We start from the raw sequence: 16215 nt of genomic DNA, 5'->3' as shown, positions 1-16215 counted from the left end.
TGTGGCTGAGTCAGATAACACCACTCTACTCTGATCATGAGCCATTCACCTAATACACAAAAGGAGACAATAGGTTTATCAAGTCAGAAATAGTCTTCTGACTCTCCTAAAAATTTTCCTAGTTCCTCTAGATGTGAGGGTTTGTGTTTTTAATTTTTAGGCAAAAGTTATCTGCTCCCTATGTTCTTCTGCAAGGCATCCCACACTCCCAAGGTAAACATTAAAACTATAATGCAAGGTGTTTTTACCTTCAAATCCCAACCCTTCATTTGTCAAACTAGCTCCTGTATCATGCCTCTTCCTTTCTGAAGGCCCCAAGGATTTAGCTCACTAATTGGATTCACATACTCGTGTTCCACGTGACTCCCTGTCATACTTTCTCTCAGTAGCATGCGACACAGGTTCCCCTAATTCTACTCCCAGACTGGGTCTGAAACCAGCATGTAACTCCTTTCCGTTTTAATGGATTTCTACTGCCAGTCACTCCAAGTCTTTTATACCCCCAAAATGAAAACAGAGTGAGACCTACATTCTTGAAGCTGCCTCTCTAAACCCCCTTCACGTCGTCTTTTTTTTTTTTTGCCACACCACACAGCATGTGGGATCTTAGTTCCCCAACTAGGGATCCAACCCTTCCACCCTGAAGTGGGAGCACAAAGTCTTAACTACTGGATCTCCAGGGAAGTCCCCCTAAATTCTCTTCATAGGGAGCTCCACGACAGGCCACAACCTGTTTGTCCTATGATTTGTTTTAATTACTGGGGATGGAATTCATCATTCATTCCTCCATATCTTTCAGAGCACAGTCTCCTACTCAAGGTGGTATATAATAATAAATACTACTACTGAGTACTCACTATATACTTGGCACTGTTCTAAGTGATTTAAATATACTGTATTAATCCTTACAACAAGCAAATGATGTAGGTACTAATACCATAATTTTACAGCGAGGATTTTACTTTGCCCAAGTAATAAGTAGTAAAGCCACTTTCTGGTAGCTCTATGAGAATATCGTGTTAGTGCAAAAAAAAAAAAGTGCTCACCTAGCAGAACATTCAAAAATCTAGACTCAGTTAAAATTCTGTGGAAACTCCAAACTGATATTCATATCACATTCCCACTTTACATCTGACAAGCATCCCCCCTATTTTCTAGATGCTAGAACAGAACCGGCCTGATTCAGTAATAAGCACATGAGCCACTATGAGGCAGCATCCGTATCTTCTGTGTGTTCCTATGCTCTGTACAGTGCTTACCTCAGAGTGGGTGTCTAGCCTACACTTGAAAGTGGAATTAACTCAGGGACTTGCCCAAGATTCAGCAGCAAGTGGCGAAATCATGATTTCCCCAATCTCTACTCTGGGTTATTGGTCATAGTCTGCACCTACTCGAACTGAACTAGCTCCACAGAAGAGAATTTAATCTGGTCCCATCAGAATCTACTAAGTCCGCCTACTTTCACAAACTAATAATACAGATGAAGAGGTTTAAACAAACATGACTATTTCAGGTTCCCTTTCAAATGATTTTACATAAGAAGGAATGCACTTATAACTTCAGAAGGAGGAACCAACTTCAAACTGACAGGATTTCAGGAAACTGTGATTGAAAATCACCTTTTTCTGACAGCTCCCAGAATGAGAATTCATTGTAAGGTCCTCTTCTCAAGAGCAGGAGCTCTTATAAATTAACACTGTCTATCTCCTGCTCAAGCCCTGAACTTCCTCAAGCAGCACAACATCACTCACACCTTCTTCATCTCCTTTCCTGTTGAACAATACAAGCCTCATGAATACCACCTAAGTATAAAATGAAAATTATAAGACAGACTCCCATAATCTGCTTAAAGGAAAGCACAAAAGGTAACAGCAACCTGGCAAAGTAAATTGATTTCCTGTTAGCTCAACAACTAACACTTACCAAGACCTTATAATAACATGAGCATGGTCTAAGGGGAAAAGGACACAAAATTAGAGGTATGGTCCCTGCCTTGAGATGCTCACTATTAAGTGAAAGAAGTGCCTATTCAAATAATTCCTTATAAAGAAATAGACATTATTTTCCCAAGAGTTTTTCCATGTATGTCCTTCCTCCAAGCTACTGCCAAAATATCAAGCTCACCAGGCCTCCTTATTTCCAGCTGCCTACTAACATGTCCATGGGTATATCCCACAATCAACTTGATCTCAGCATACCAGACTACCTCCACTATACCTCTTTCTATAGCCACCCAATATCCTTTAAAAACTCTGCTCTACTTTTTCTAATCCATATCCTGGTCAATGAAATTCCCATTTACCCAATTGCTCAAATTAGAAAGTTTAGCCCACTGTCTCTCCCTAAACAGTCACTAAGTCCTATTGCAGCTATCTCAGAAATACTTCTAAAATCCATTCCCTTCCTCTTCATTCCCACTGCCACACTTGATTGAGACTCTCAGTCAATTGCAACAACTCTAATTAGTCTCACTGTCTCATTTCTCCATTACTTTAATCTGCACTTCTGTCACTCCCTAACATTAAAAAGTTCCAATGACTCCCGGCTCTCTTTACAGTCTCACCTCCAAGCAATTTCCCCACCACACATTCTGTTTCAGACAAATTTCTGACACTTAAACGTCACGTTATTTTCTTTCCTGACTTTCACCATGTCTTTGCTCATGCTGTTGTCTCCAACTGGAATGCCTTTCCTTACTTTCACTAGCTCCTACTTATTTTCCAACACCCAACTCAAATACTTCTCCCCTGCAGACTGCCCTGACTCTCCAAGCAATGGTAATATTTCCTTCACACCAAATAAATTCCTTTAAATGGATACATAACACGCAGCCCGAAAACTTTCATGTGAATATGTCGCTCTGATGTTGAGGAAAGATAGTCATCTTTCTTTTTTTTAAAGTAAGAAGTGGATTTATCTTGAGAAACACACTCCTCAGACAGTGTGGGCCATCTCTGAAGGCAAGAGGCCTGATACTCATATATCTAACCCCAGAGCCATCTACATAAGTGCTCCATAAATGTGTGTTGAATAGAGTTCACCCTCATATATCCTGGATCAATTTGTTATTTGGTTAGTTTCCCCAAATTTTATCGATTTCTGAACTTGGCTCTGTATAAAAGTCTAACTTTCATAACACTGCTTTGAGTTTTCAAGAGGTTTTATTATTACTATTCAAATGTCTAACGAGTATATGAATTATAACGCCTAAACATCCTATGAAAATACCTTAAAGGCTCCCTTGTTCGCTAAGGAAAGAATGAGAGTACTCGTTCACAATCCTAACAAGAAGAATCATCCTTTCTTCTAGACTGATCTGATACCTGGAAAAGCCCTCACACAGGAGGTAAGGTGCACACAAGACCAACTGAAGGCACACCGAAAATAATTCCAATTAACTTGAGCTAAATTAACAGCAGAGACATAAACCCTATTTGCCCTCCTTTACAAAGTCAGTGAGAGTACAGAATAGTAAAGAAACAGCTCTCACTACACGCAAAACTTTTCCTGGGGAGCAGGAACTGGGGCCGGTCAGATGATTCACATTTACTGGGCCCTGCCCAAGCCTCTACTTCTCCACGTCGAGAGGCAGCGCTCCTCAGCCTCCCATAGTTCTCCTTCCCTAAGGAACCAGCTTTTATTTCCTGTTTCTTCCCTACACCTTACGGGGAACAGGTTCGTTTCCCTGGTTCACACCAAGTTAGCAAGAGAAAACATGGTAGCTTTGTGTGAAGGGTGGGCTGAAGCTCGACGGTCAGAGACTGTAAAGGACAGGCTGGAGCCCTTCCGCGACACCTGAACACTCCGACACACAGGGCTTCCTCTAGCCCCTCTCCGGGGTCTTACTCCGCGCCCTCACCTCAGGGCCAGGATAGGTTGAACGCTACTCGGGTGGGAACAACCTGGGAGAAAAGCTCTCAAGGTAGCCTGAGGAGTCGGGGTCAGCCTCGTGCCGGGTTCAAAGGTGCGCCTCGGCAGCCAGGAGAGCCCACCAGGGACCCGAAGCGGCACTGGAGAGTTAGAGGGACCGGCTGCTGGAGGAGAGCTCGGCTTCTCGCTCCGCTCCACCGTTCAGGGCCCACCCTCCCTGCCGCACGCAGCCTCCGCCCGCCTCAGCAGCTGCCCTGCCTCCCTCCCTCTCCCCGCGTCGTCCCCCCGGCGAGCGCAGGCCCCGCCCCCAGGGCCGCCTCAGGACCAAGGCCTAGTATGGCAGGACCCGCAGAGGTTGGCCAGGTTCGGAAACCTGCCCGGGCCGGCAACGCTTACCGAGTCCCTGGCTCCTCCTCCACCACCAGGGCCGCTCCTGGGTCCGCTCGCTCCCGACGCCACCGACACCGCCGCTGCTCGGGGATCACGGACGCGCTCCGACCTCCCCCGACCCTTCCCCCCAGCCTGCCGTGTCCCGCTGGGTCCTAAAGCCTACCTCTGATGGGGTCGCCGGCGCCCGCTGCCTGAGACTGGCTGGGACCACGATTCCCAGCAAGCATCACAAAGACTACGATTCCCGAAATGCACCGCGAGAAAGAAATTAGCAAAAGGAACCTGTGTCAGGACTCTACTGGATCACAAGTTTAATTAGCAGTTTCTTTAAATATGGCAAATTCTGAAATCGGGAAATTTGGGGAGGAAGATGATGTTTAGGAAATGTCTATTAAATATCCAGGCAAAAGTATTTAGTAGACATTTGGATACCTTCTGTTGGAACTCTGCAGCGATATCTTGGCTGTAGATAAATATTTTGGAGCCATTATCCTAGTGGTAATGGTTCAAACCACAAGAAGGAAAGAAATGGTCTAGGAAGAGGATTAAAAAAAGTAATAATGGGTGGGGCAGTGAGAAAAGGGCCCCAAACAGAACTTTAAACCAGCATTTAAAGGATGGTGGAGAAAGAGGAACCAATGACAAAGTTCTGAAGATAGTACTATCTAAAAAGGAGGAAAATTAGAGGGGAAAAAAATGCTGTGGAAACTACAGGAGAGACTTTCAGTAAGGAAGTTGTCAAATGTCTCAAAGAGAAAAGGAAATTAAAATACCCTGGAGACCTCAGGAAAATCTGCTTCTGATAAGTAGTGGTTTGAGAAATGAATGGAAGGAGAGAAAGTAGAGACAACAAATGCTAAATCTGCAAGAAACTTGACTATGAAGGGAGAGGGAGTAATAGGAGTGACAGTTGGGGGAGATAAGCATGAAAGAGTGGCTTCCAAAACAGGACAGACCGGGGAGTGTTTCTATGCTGAGAGCTGCTGCTGCTGCTAAGTTGCTTCAGTTGTGTCCAACTCTCTGCGACCCCATAGGTGGCAGCCCACCAGGCTCCTCTGTCCCTAGGATTCTCCAGGCAAGAATACTGGAGTGGGTTGCCATTTCCTTCTCCAATTTATGTATATATGCTAAGTCGCTTCAGTCGTGTCCAACTCTGTGCGACCCCATAGATGGCAGCCCACCAGACTCCTCTGTCCACAGGATTCTCTAGGCAAGAATACGGGAGTGGGTTGCCATTTCCTTCTCCATGCTGAGAGCAAGAGGACAAAATGAGGCTGATGAAACAGATATGGATGCAATTCTCAGGGAAGTTGTGTGGAAAGGAAGGGAGGAGCAAGGCTCATGAAAGAGGGACTGGACTTGGAGGACAGAAGACTACTACAGCACCTGAGAAGGCAATCTGGGGTGGAGAGAACTCTTGCATGTCAATATGTAGGTGCTGAAGAGATTACACACAGACTCAGTACCATTAAAGTATGTTTTAATTTTGTTTTCTAGCAAAATGTTAGTTTGGATGGGTTGTTGATAAAATGGTTTGGTGCAATGACCCTAGACCCAGATTGCGTGTGGTTGAAATCCTACCTCTATCTCTACTGCTTAATAGCTGTGTGATCTTGGTCAGTGTACTTTGTCTCTCTGTGCTTCATTTCCCTCATCTTTAAAAGGGGGTGGGGTCACAGTTCGTGCTAAAAAAGTACTAGCTATTGTTTTTTCCACTAGATTGTCATTCCATGAAGCTGAGGTTTTCTCTTTTGTTCAGGGTTGTCTCCCCAGAGCCAGGCACTTAGTAGGTGCTCAATAAAAAATTTCATGAATAAATTGGAATGAGAGAGCGTGGCTTGGAGGGAAGGGAAGCATTGGGAGTTGGATGCTGAAAGGGCTGGAATCTGGATTCTTTAGTCAGACTGTGGGCCACTCCCCGGCTTCCTCGGGCCTGAGACAGCCGGCCTCTGAAAGCGTCCCCAGGGTTGGCGAGGTCGGAGGCTCAGAGACCATTGGGTGCTCTCGTGGCTCCTCCCACAGCTATGCCCCTGTAGCACCCCCACCCCCACCCCCACCCCTTGATGGGCGGTGTTATGCCGGCAGGGCGTAAACAGGCGCAGGTCTCGAGCTAGCCGTGAGGGGCGGGGCTGGGCGGGGCTGAGTCTTGGCCCGGCCTCGGCTCTCCTAGTCGACCGGGGACGGAAGTCTCAACCCCATCCTCGACTTCCCGCGGGAACCCGGGACTGAGAGACGGGCCTTACCCTACGGTGCGACGGGCCTAGGCGTGCTCCGGCGCGGGCGGCACCATGAAGCGTGCGGGGACTCTGCGCCTGCTCTCAGATCTGAGCAACTTCAGCGGTGCGGCCCGGCTCCGGGAGTTGCTAGCCGGGGACTCAGCCGTCCGAGTTCGCTGCAGCCCAGACGGCCGCCACCTACTGTTGCTGCGACCTCCGGGGTCACCAGCCCCGCAACTGCTGGTCGCGGTGCGTGGACCCGGCGCGGAGCTGGAACGTGCCTGGTCGGCTGGCCAGCCCTCACCGCTAGACGCCTTCCTCCTGCCGTGGCCGGCGCGATCGGCGCTAGTCCTAGTGTGGGAGAGTGGCCTAGTCGAGGTGTGGGGCTCGGGGGTGGGGCCCGGCTGGCGGCTGCTGCACAGCACCGAGCTGTGTCCTGGAGGTGGAGCCCGTGTGGTGGCCGTGGCGGCGCTCCGAGGCCGCCTGGTGTGGTGCGAGGAGCGGCAGGCCGGCGCTGAGGGCCAGTTAGGGCCTCCCGCAGTGACTTTCAGCCACTGTGTGTGCGTCAGGACCCTCGAGCCCAGCGGGGAGGCCGGCACCAACCTGGGCAGCACGCACATACTGCTGCACCACTGCCCCGCTTTCGGGCTGCTGACCTCCCGCAAGGACCTCTTCCTGGTGCCCACTGCCACCACCTGGCCTGGCTTGGGTCATATTCTGCTCATCTGGAGCCCAAGCAAGGGCAAGGTGGTGGTAGCTGCCCCATGTCTTGGCCTCTCCCACAGTAAAAGCCTGAATCCTGGAAGAGGGGACACATGGGACTTCAGGACCCTGCTCCGAGGCCTTCCTGGACTACTGTCCCCCAGGCAGCCATTGACTGTACATACCTGGGCCCCAACTCCCCAGGGCCTGATGTGGCTTGACTTCAGGGGCACTGTGAGCCTGGTACAGCCTCACGGTGGCTCCCGGACTGTTGGCACTCTGCAGGAGGCACCTGCCAGCCTGGCAGGGTCTGCAGCACTGGGCACATTTCATGGCACTCTGGCCTGTGTGCTGGGCTCCACATTGGAACTGCTGGACATGGGCAGTGGGCAGCTGCTGGAGAGGAAGATCCTGAGTACAGACCAAGTACATCTGCTGGAACCCCCCGCCCCTGGCATGGAAGATCAGGAAGAGCTGGAGACTCGAGGGGGTCTTCGTTTACTTTCAGCTGTGGGTCTGTTTCAAGTAGGCTGGAAAACCCCACAAAGCCTTGAGCTGCCTTCAGCTGAAGATATGGTGTTTGAGGAGGCCTGCGAGTACTACCAGCGACGGAGCCTGCGGGGTGCCCAGCTCACCCCAGAGGAACTGCGACACAACAGCACATTCCGGGCACCTCATGCCCTGGCATCCATCCTCCAGGGCCATGTGTCCCCATCAGCACTGTTGACCACACTGAGGGCTGAGCTTCGGGATTACCGGGGCTTAGAGCAGCTCAAAGCCCAGCTAGTGGCTGGGGATGAGGAGGAGGCTGGCTGGACTGAGCTGGCAGAGCATGAAGTGGCACGGCTGCTGAGGACTGAGTTGATGGGAGACCAGCTGGCCCAGCTCAACACCATTTTCCAAGCCCTCCCTACAGCAGCCTGGGGTGCCATCCTCAGGGTCCTGCAGCTCCAGCCAGATGGCAATGGCCATCTGAGGTCCCAAGCTTCCCCGGATGTGTGGAAGAAGGTACTGGGGGTTACAGCAGCTGGAAAAGAACCACCCAATGGCATACTGCCCCCCTTTGAACTCCTGTGCCAGTGCCTCTGCCGGCTGGAGCCACAATGGCTGCCACCCTTTGTGGAGCTGGCCCAGCAACAGGGGGGCCCTGGCTGGGGGGCAGGAGGCCCAGGGCTGCCCCTCTATCGCCGAGCCTTGGCAGTACTAGGTGAGGAGGGGACTAGGCCTGAAGCACTGGAGCTAGACCTACTCTTGGGCAGTGGGCGGCCCAAAGCTGTGCTCCAAGCTGTGGGACAGCTGGTGCAAAAGGAACAGTGGGAGCGGGCTTTAGAGGCTGGCCTGGCCCTCAGCCCCTCCAGCCCCCTGCTTCGAAGCGAGATCTTCAAACTGCTGTTGGCTGAATTTGCCCGGCATCGCCGGCTTGATGCTCACCTCTCCCTCCTTTGCCGCCTGTGCCCGCCAGACCTAGCTCCAGCTGAACTCCTGCTTCTACTGCGGACATACCTCCCAGATGAGTTGGAGCCCCCCGCCCCATTCCCTAAGCCTGGGGCAGAGCCCTCTCTCACTGTGGGCTTGCTCAGAGCCCTGCTGAAGCAGACTGGGACTCAAGGGCGAGCCTCTGGTCCAGTTCTAAGCTTATATGAGGACATTCTATGGGACCCAGGCACTGCACCCCCGACCCCACCTCGGGTGTCAGCCCGCTAGGCATCAGACCACCCAGGCCTGGAGGCCTGCGCACCATCTGGACAGGGTCTCTATGTGACTGACACAGGCTGAAAATTGTCTCTGGGACACAGTGATCAGGGAAAGGTGCCTAGGAGCTGGAGGAGCCAGAATGGGACCTGTGTGTGTAATACTCTTCTCTCTTTTGAGCAGTTTATATGTATATGTATGTATGTGTGTGTGTGTATATATATATATATATAAAGGTATAATGAACAGGTTTGGTTTTTGTCCTTAGGTTTCTGTCTTGGCACAAAGCTTCTAAAAGTCGTAGAATTTCCTGAATGATACGCGTGATAGAAGTGTCTTTGTTATAACAAACACCTTTATATCATTTATGCATTTATACTAATAAGGTAAGCTTATACTGCTACTAAAAGTGGGGACCCCTAGCATCAGGATAAAGGCTGGTCAGCAGAAAGACCAAGTAGTGAAAGGGTTGAAAGTTTCAGCCCATCCTCAGCCTCCTGGGAGGGGAATGGGACTAGAGATTAAGCTCTATAAAAACTCCTGAACAGGGAAATTTGATGAACTGGTTTGGTGAACACATTAAGGTGCTGGAACAGTGATGCACCCAGAGAGGGCATGGAAGCCCCATGCACATCCCCCACACAATTCTTTGCCCTGTGCATCTCTTCCATCTGGCAGTTGTATCCTTTAATAAACCTGTAAATATAAGTATTTTCCTGGGTTTTGTTAGCCATTCTAGCAAATTATCAAACCAATTTATAGCATGAAAGTGAAAGTAAAAGTTGCTCAATCGTGTCCAACTCTGCGACCCCATGGAATAGTCCATGGAATTCTCCAGGCCAGAAGACTGGAGTGGGTAGCCATTCCCTTCTCCAGGGGATCTTCCCAACCGAGGGATCAAACCCAGGTCTCCCACATTGCAGGTGGATTCTTTTTTTTTTTTTTTTTTTTTATTTGACTTCGCTGGGTCTTAGTTGTGGCACACAGGATCTTTAGTTGTGTCATGTGGGATCTAGTTCCCTGACCAGGGATCGAACCCAGGCCCCCTGTATTGGGAGCGCAGAGTCTTAGCCACTGGACCACCAGGGAAGACCCTGCAGGTGGATTCTTTACCAGCTGAGCCATCAGGGAAGCCCGATTTATAGTTTGGGAACTCCCAGTTTATAGCCAGCCAGTCAGAAGTATCAGTGACTTGTGACTGGCATTTGAAGTGAAGGTGGTCTTGTGGGACTGAGCCCTTAACCTGTGGGGCCTATGCTAACTCCATGTAGTTAGTATCAGAACTGAGTTGACTTTCAGGACACCCAGTTGATGTCCAAAGAGAATTGATGGTTGGTGTTGGAAAACACTCCAGAAATGCATATACAGTTGGTGTGTTTTTGAACAGCTAAGGGCCTCATAGAGTTGGTCATAGAGGGAGTGGTTTAATCTGAATCTGTTGGCTAAAGTGGCCACTTCCAATTATTATTAATAATAATATTAATAATTAACATTTATGAATACTCTTCTAGTCTTCTAGTCTTTAAATAGTCCGTCTTTTATAATGTTTCTAATAACCCCATCAGGAAAGTACTAATCACCATTTTACAGGTGAGGAAACAGATTTAGAAAGACTACTTGACCAGGGTCAGTCAACTAGAAAGTAGGAGCTCTAAGATTTGAACCACCTTACTGTATAGCCCTACAGTCAGACACAAAGAGTCAGACATGACTGAGTGACTTGACTCACTCACTCACTCACTTACTCACTGTATAGCCCTACAGCTGATGCCGGCTTGGGCTTGAATGCACTTCTCATTCCTGGCTCATTCTTCCTCTAGTCTGTGGTGAGGAGGAGGATTTGCCTAGGTTCACACTTCCTTTCCCCAAGACCCTTCTGTTCCTAAGTAGGAATTGTGCTAGGCCCTGGGGCCATGCTTGTCCTCCCTGGGATTCCTGGAGCAGCCACTGGTTAAGGGGAAGGTTGACCACAAACAGGACAGCTATCTGCAGAGCCCTCTGGCTTAATAACAAAAGTCACTGGAGCCGGGCTGCTTGGAGGCTGACTGCCTAAACCAAGAAACAAGAGCATCTCCAGCACTGATTTCTGAGCCTCTGGATTTAGTCAGCAGGACCCCCTTTGAAGAGGCCTTGGCCTTCTACCTGCTGCTACCCAAGAGACTCCTCAGCTGGGTTCTGGGCTTAGGGTGGGACTCTGGGTGCTGCTACTCAGCATCATCCCAGACTCCCCAGACATCCCTTGTCCATGGCTTGGGCCCAAGGTAAGGACTGCCACTTGGCTTTGCACTCAGCTAGTACCTGCAGCAGAGCTTCCCAGGTAGCTCAGTGTTAAAGAATCCGCCTGCCAATGCAGGAGATGCAGGTTCGATCCCTGGGTCAGGAAGATCCTCTAGAGGAGGGCATGGCAACCCACTCCAGTATTCTTGCCAGGAGAATCCCCATGGACAGAGGAACCTGGCGGGCTACAGCCCATAGGATCGCAAAGAGTCAGACACGACTGAAACAACTTAGCATTTAGCACATACACAAGTAGGGGAGCCACCCAGCCTAGCAGCTCTGAGGGGAGCAGTTGGGCTTAGATTGGAACTTCCACCTGCTCTTAAAGACTTGCTGCTTGACTGCTCTTGTCCTTGCTCGTGCCCCAGCTCCAGTGAGTGGGGTGAAGCCACCCCCAACTTTGTCTCAGGACTTTGGAGAACAGTTCAGGGATGCAAATATTGTGTGACTGGGTTCTGGTGGAATGTGCAAGAGGATCATCAGAAAGTTGGCCCCTGAGTCAGAGGGCTGCAGGTAGGTGAGTGGAGAAAGGGGACTTCCCTGGTGGACCAGTGACTGGGACTCCACACTCCCAATACAGGGGGCCTGGATTCAGTCCTGGTCAGGGAACTGGATCTCACAAGCTGCAACACTTCACATGCCACAACTAAAGATCCCATATGCCACAAGCAACATCAAAGATCCCATATGCTGTAACTAAGACCCAGCACAGTCAAATTTAAAAAAAAAGTAGAGCGAGTCCTTAGATAGAGATATTGGGACATGGGGAAATGGGGAATTTAGGAGCAGAGGTCCTTCATCTTGGGTGCCTGGATAAAGGGGGAAGTTCTGAGGCTGAAGGTTTTAAACAGGTGGCTCAGTAGTTAAGAATCCCTCTGCCAAGCAGGAGACATGGGTTCAATCCCTGGGTCAAGAAGATGCCCTAGAGAAGGAAATGGCAACCCACTCCAGTATTCTTGCCTGGAGAATCCCATGGACAGAGGAGCCTGGCAGGCTAAATCCATGGGGTCACAAAAGAGTAGAGTCAGACCTGACTTAGTGACTAAACAACAACAACACAAGGTCCCTGGGCAGGAGGTGGTAGGAAGGCCCGAGGCCCCTGGGGAGGTGAAGAGGAGGCTCTTAGGCCAGTGAGTAGTCATGTTTCCACGGGTGTGCCTCCTCTCTGGAGCTCTCTCAAGGTCACTTGGCTGTAGTCTCTGGAAAACTTGAAGGTGAAACTAAATTAGGCAAGACCAGAATGCAGTCTGGGCAAAGTAGAGGAAGCAAATCCTGAGGCTCCTCTACCTGCACATACTGCCATGGAGCCCAGTCCTCCCTTTTTTATCTCCCTACTGCCCACTGACTTTTCCCTTGCCTCACCAGGGGGTTCACTGTTTAGACACAGACCACAGCTTCCGTGCCACCCAGTGACTGGAACACAGGATTACAGCAACCCAAGTCTTCTCCAACCTGCCAAGGTCAGAGATCAAAGCCCACCTCTTTCTCTGCATGTGGCCTGTAAGAAATCGGTGGCCAGAGTAGGCAGTATCCAAACCACTCAGTTTTCCTCCCATACACTGACCCAGCCACACTTTTCCTGCATGGTCAGGGAAAGAGAAGGAGTCAGACAGTGGGGAGGAGGCAGCTGTAGACTCCCAGCTCCATAGGGAGCCACTTGAGGCTGGAGTGCCTGGCACCCGCACTACCCTGAAAAAAGGGGAAGACAAATCCTCACCGTGGCTCCCCAGGACCTTACTCAGTCTCTTCTTAGGCCCAGGCTCCCCCTGGTGGTTATTCTCATCATTGCCAGTTCCACCCATTACCCCTGCCACCTGGGAAGCCTCAAATATGCACACACTTGCCCATTTCTGGACTGACGACTGAGGAAGCCTCTGAAGGTGGTAAATTAAGGTTTTTTTGAGGGCATGGGAAAATGAGGAGGTCAGGATAGAATTCAGGGAGCAAAATCATGGGGAAGAGAGGAAGGGATCCTGGTCTTGTACTACGACAGTGTCCTAGTAGATACTGTTCCAGAAGAGGGAGGAACCTGAGCTGCCAGGATGCTTCATGTCCAGGGTGGAAATTGCCCCAGCTACCAGACTGACCTGGATAATTTGATCCAACCAAGGAGGAAGTTGAGGGCACAGCAGAGTCTTCTCGGAAGGCATAGTGTAGTTGTATTTTATACGAATTTGAAATATAGGAAAAAGACACTGGATTTTATTCAAAATCAATAAAGTCCCATTTTATGCTCAAAATGTGAAATGAAGGTAAATCTTCCCAAATATAAAACTTTTTGAGAATCACAATTTCAAAGCTAATGGACCATGTGTGTGAACTGTAAACTGCCACACTATTACTGCGTGGATCCCCATTTCTGCTGGTAAACAAAAACTCAGCCGGAGAGGGAGGCTGAATCAGGCTGTGAGATCAGGGCTGAGTGACCAGGGTCCCTCACCAGTTGTTGGTAGAAGCCTTGGCGTGTTTTTCTCCTCTAGTTCCCAGAGGGAGAGCCTGGGCCTGTGCCAAAGGTTGCTACACAGGAGCAAGAACAAAGGTGAAGAAGGACAGAGGCAGAGAGATGAGTAAGAGGATGAGGTTGGGCCAGGAGAAGAGAGAGAGGAGACACAGACAGAAAGGGGGAGACAGACCTGGCGGAGGCAGGGAAAGGCTCTCACTCTGGAAGGCAGAAGATGCTAGATGCTCTTAAGAGTGACTGCTGCAGGATAGAGGACAGAGCAGAGAGGGGTCCCTTGGGGCCTCGCACCAGAATCATAGCCAGAGCCAGTGGGACAGCTAGTCTAGATTTGTTTCCATTATCTGGGAAATAAAGGAAAAGGGAAGGAATTGTGAAGAGCTGAAGAAGGGTGAGCAGGGGGTTGCCTTCACCAAGAATGAGGTCAGTCTACCTCATCTGGGCCTCCCTGAGCTAAAGGTTCTGGGGAAGCAGACTGTCCAGGTCTTTCAGAGGTTTCAGGTCCTTGGGCTTTGGCAACCACTCAGATTCCAAGGTGACACACAGTCTTCTCACAGTCTCTATTATTTTTGTTTTGTTCTGGGGAAAAGTGGGCATTGTCCCACCCTTAACCACATGAGGCTGGCCCTAGGAGCAGCCTAGAGCCCCAGCTTTGAAATTGTGCTTCTCAGAAAGTTTTATATTTGGGAAGATTCACCTTCATTTCACATTTTGGGAACAGCTGAGGAGCCATCAGGAAAGCAAGAGGGAGCTCTTCTTCCTGGGTGCTGCCTATGAAGGTGATAGCCATCTCCTACTCGGCATCCTGGCCACGCTCAGACCCCTCATGAAGCCCAAGATCATCAAAAAGAGGACCAAGAAGTTCATCTGGCACCAGTCAGACGGATATGTCAAAATTAAGCAAACTGGGGGAAATCCAGAGGCATTGACCATAGGCTGCACAGGAAATTCAGGGGCCACATCTTGATGCCTAACATTGGTTATGGGCCAACAAGAAAACACAGCACATGCTGCCCAGCAGCTTCCAGAAGTTCCTGGTCTACAACCTCAAGCAACTTGAGGTGCTGCTAATGTGCAACAAATCTTTCTGTGCCAAGACTGCTCACAATATCTCCTCCAAGAACCGGAAAACCATTGAGGAAAGAGCAGCCCAGCTGGCCATCAGAGTCCCCAAGCCTAATGCCAGGCTACATAGCCAAGAAAATGAGTAGACACCTCGTGCACACATTTTGTTTGTATTAATAAAACCCTAAAACTTGGTGGGAAAAAAAAAAAAAAGAGGGAACAATTGTCAGTCTCCTAAGTCTGCCCTGCCTCTCCCATCTCTGTGCCCAGCTTCAGTTCCCAGTCACCATCCTGTCAAGCCCTGGGCATCTCTTTTCATTCCTCACATCTCTCACACCCCATCTCTCAAAGTAATGGATTCTGAGCTTAATCATATTGATGATCAAATCCACTGAGTCTACCAGTACACTGAAATTCTTAAAAGTTGAATTCAACAAATTTTCTGTATTATAAATTCTGTTGACAACCCAATCTTCTCCACCTGGGTGTTCACATCTGGGTGGGGTGGTGGAAATGGAGTGGTAGTACAAAAGAAAGATCTGAGCTGGGGGGTGCCCACCTTGCATGTGCCATAATGTCTGCACCTTCTTATCCCCTCCTTCTGGGATGCCATGAAGAGACTGTGGGTCCCTTACTGGTGTTCCAAGTTTCACTAACCCAAAATCCATGCAACTAATTCTACGAAAGGAGGGTTTAGGAGTTGAGCCTACTGGGACCTCTTTGATGACTCTTCAAAAAGTTATTCCATAAAGGGGCTTTTCCTGCATGCAACTGAGGAAATACAGAGGTGAGAAAAACTAACTGGGAAATGCTCAAAATACAGCCAGCCATACAGAGTTAAAGGGAAGGTGAATGTTTGCCCTAGTTGGTGTCTTCAGGCCAGACCCGAGAGGCGAGGCTATAAGCCCTTTCATTCCATGGACCAGAGTTGGCAGGAGTTTCCCAGGTTTCTGAAATTTTCAAACCTTCCTCAGGCTTTGGCCCTCTTTCCACATGGTGATCAACTGTAAAACTTTGAAAGGAAAAGGTAGCATGCAATTGTCTTTAGGGAGATCATAACTAAGGGAAGGCAAAGAGATGTGAGGAGAGCTGGTGGCCCCCTTCAGCATCTAGTCTAGAGATGTGAGGATCCCCAGAGATTAAATGGGTAGCAAGCAATCTGAGGCTCTTGCTGTTTGTGGAAAAGAAGAAAGGAGGTATGGTAGTACCAACTAGAAGGGTTATATGGCTCCCAGTTCAGGAAGTGAATCCCCAGAGTGGGAAAGAAACAGACCCAGCTGAATGGCTAGGCCCTTGTAAGTAAAGAAGTAAGGAAGAAACAGGGCTCAGGGAGCTAGCTTGGTTTGGCAAAATAAACCCTTCTGGATCTTTTTAACCCTGATGGCTCCCCCAGTATATTAAGACACCTACCATTGTCGGGAATAGTCCTACTTTGTTAATGATCATATAGGAGTTCATTTTCAAAAAAGTATTTAAAAAAAAAAAAGTATTTAACACTGCTGCTGCTGCTGCTAAGTCGCTTCAGTCGTGTCCGACTCTGTGCGA

General features: G+C 49.4%; 2 protein-coding genes and 1 pseudogene across 51 annotated transcripts in view; 2 read left to right on the top strand and 1 right to left on the bottom strand.

The window, feature by feature from the left end:
• The window catches only part of ARMH3 (armadillo like helical domain containing 3), a 185580-nt gene extending 178715 nt beyond the window's left edge, over window positions 1-6865 (bottom strand). For 26 of the 50 annotated variants that reach the window (XM_081546456.1, XM_081546363.1, XM_081546539.1 and 23 more), the window contains exon 1: window positions 4267-4346. Coding sequence is in view for 1 of the 50 variants with exons in the window: in XM_081546305.1 (XP_081402431.1) it covers window positions 4693-4748 (56 nt within the window). In the remaining 49 variants the exon portion in view is untranslated. Of the gene's footprint in view, window positions 1-1619; window positions 1771-3859; window positions 4347-4423; window positions 4470-4692; window positions 5259-6503 lie in introns of those variants that run through there. The other 24 variants (XM_081546528.1, XM_081546280.1, XM_081546381.1 and 21 more) reach the window with 9 other exon arrangements.
• On the top strand, window positions 6398-9118 carry HPS6 (HPS6 biogenesis of lysosomal organelles complex 2 subunit 3). Its single transcript, XM_081546254.1, has one exon. It carries the CDS (start codon window positions 6549-6551, stop codon window positions 8880-8882), a length of 2334 nt encoding a protein of 777 aa, XP_081402380.1. The 5' UTR covers window positions 6398-6548; the 3' UTR covers window positions 8883-9118.
• A 1997-nt stretch (window positions 9119-11115) lies between these two features.
• LOC145539517 (large ribosomal subunit protein eL32 pseudogene) lies at window positions 11116-14816 on the top strand (annotated as a pseudogene).
• The last annotated feature ends 1399 nt before the right edge of the window (window positions 14817-16215 follow it).

The sequence above is a fragment of the Giraffa tippelskirchi genome, chromosome 2 (assembly GCF_054371585.1).
Source record: "Giraffa tippelskirchi isolate mGirTip1 chromosome 2, T2T-mGirTip1v1.2.pri, whole genome shotgun sequence".
Lineage (NCBI taxonomy): Eukaryota > Metazoa > Chordata > Mammalia > Artiodactyla > Giraffidae > Giraffa > Giraffa tippelskirchi.
This window is presented reverse-complemented; position numbering and strand designations above follow the sequence as displayed.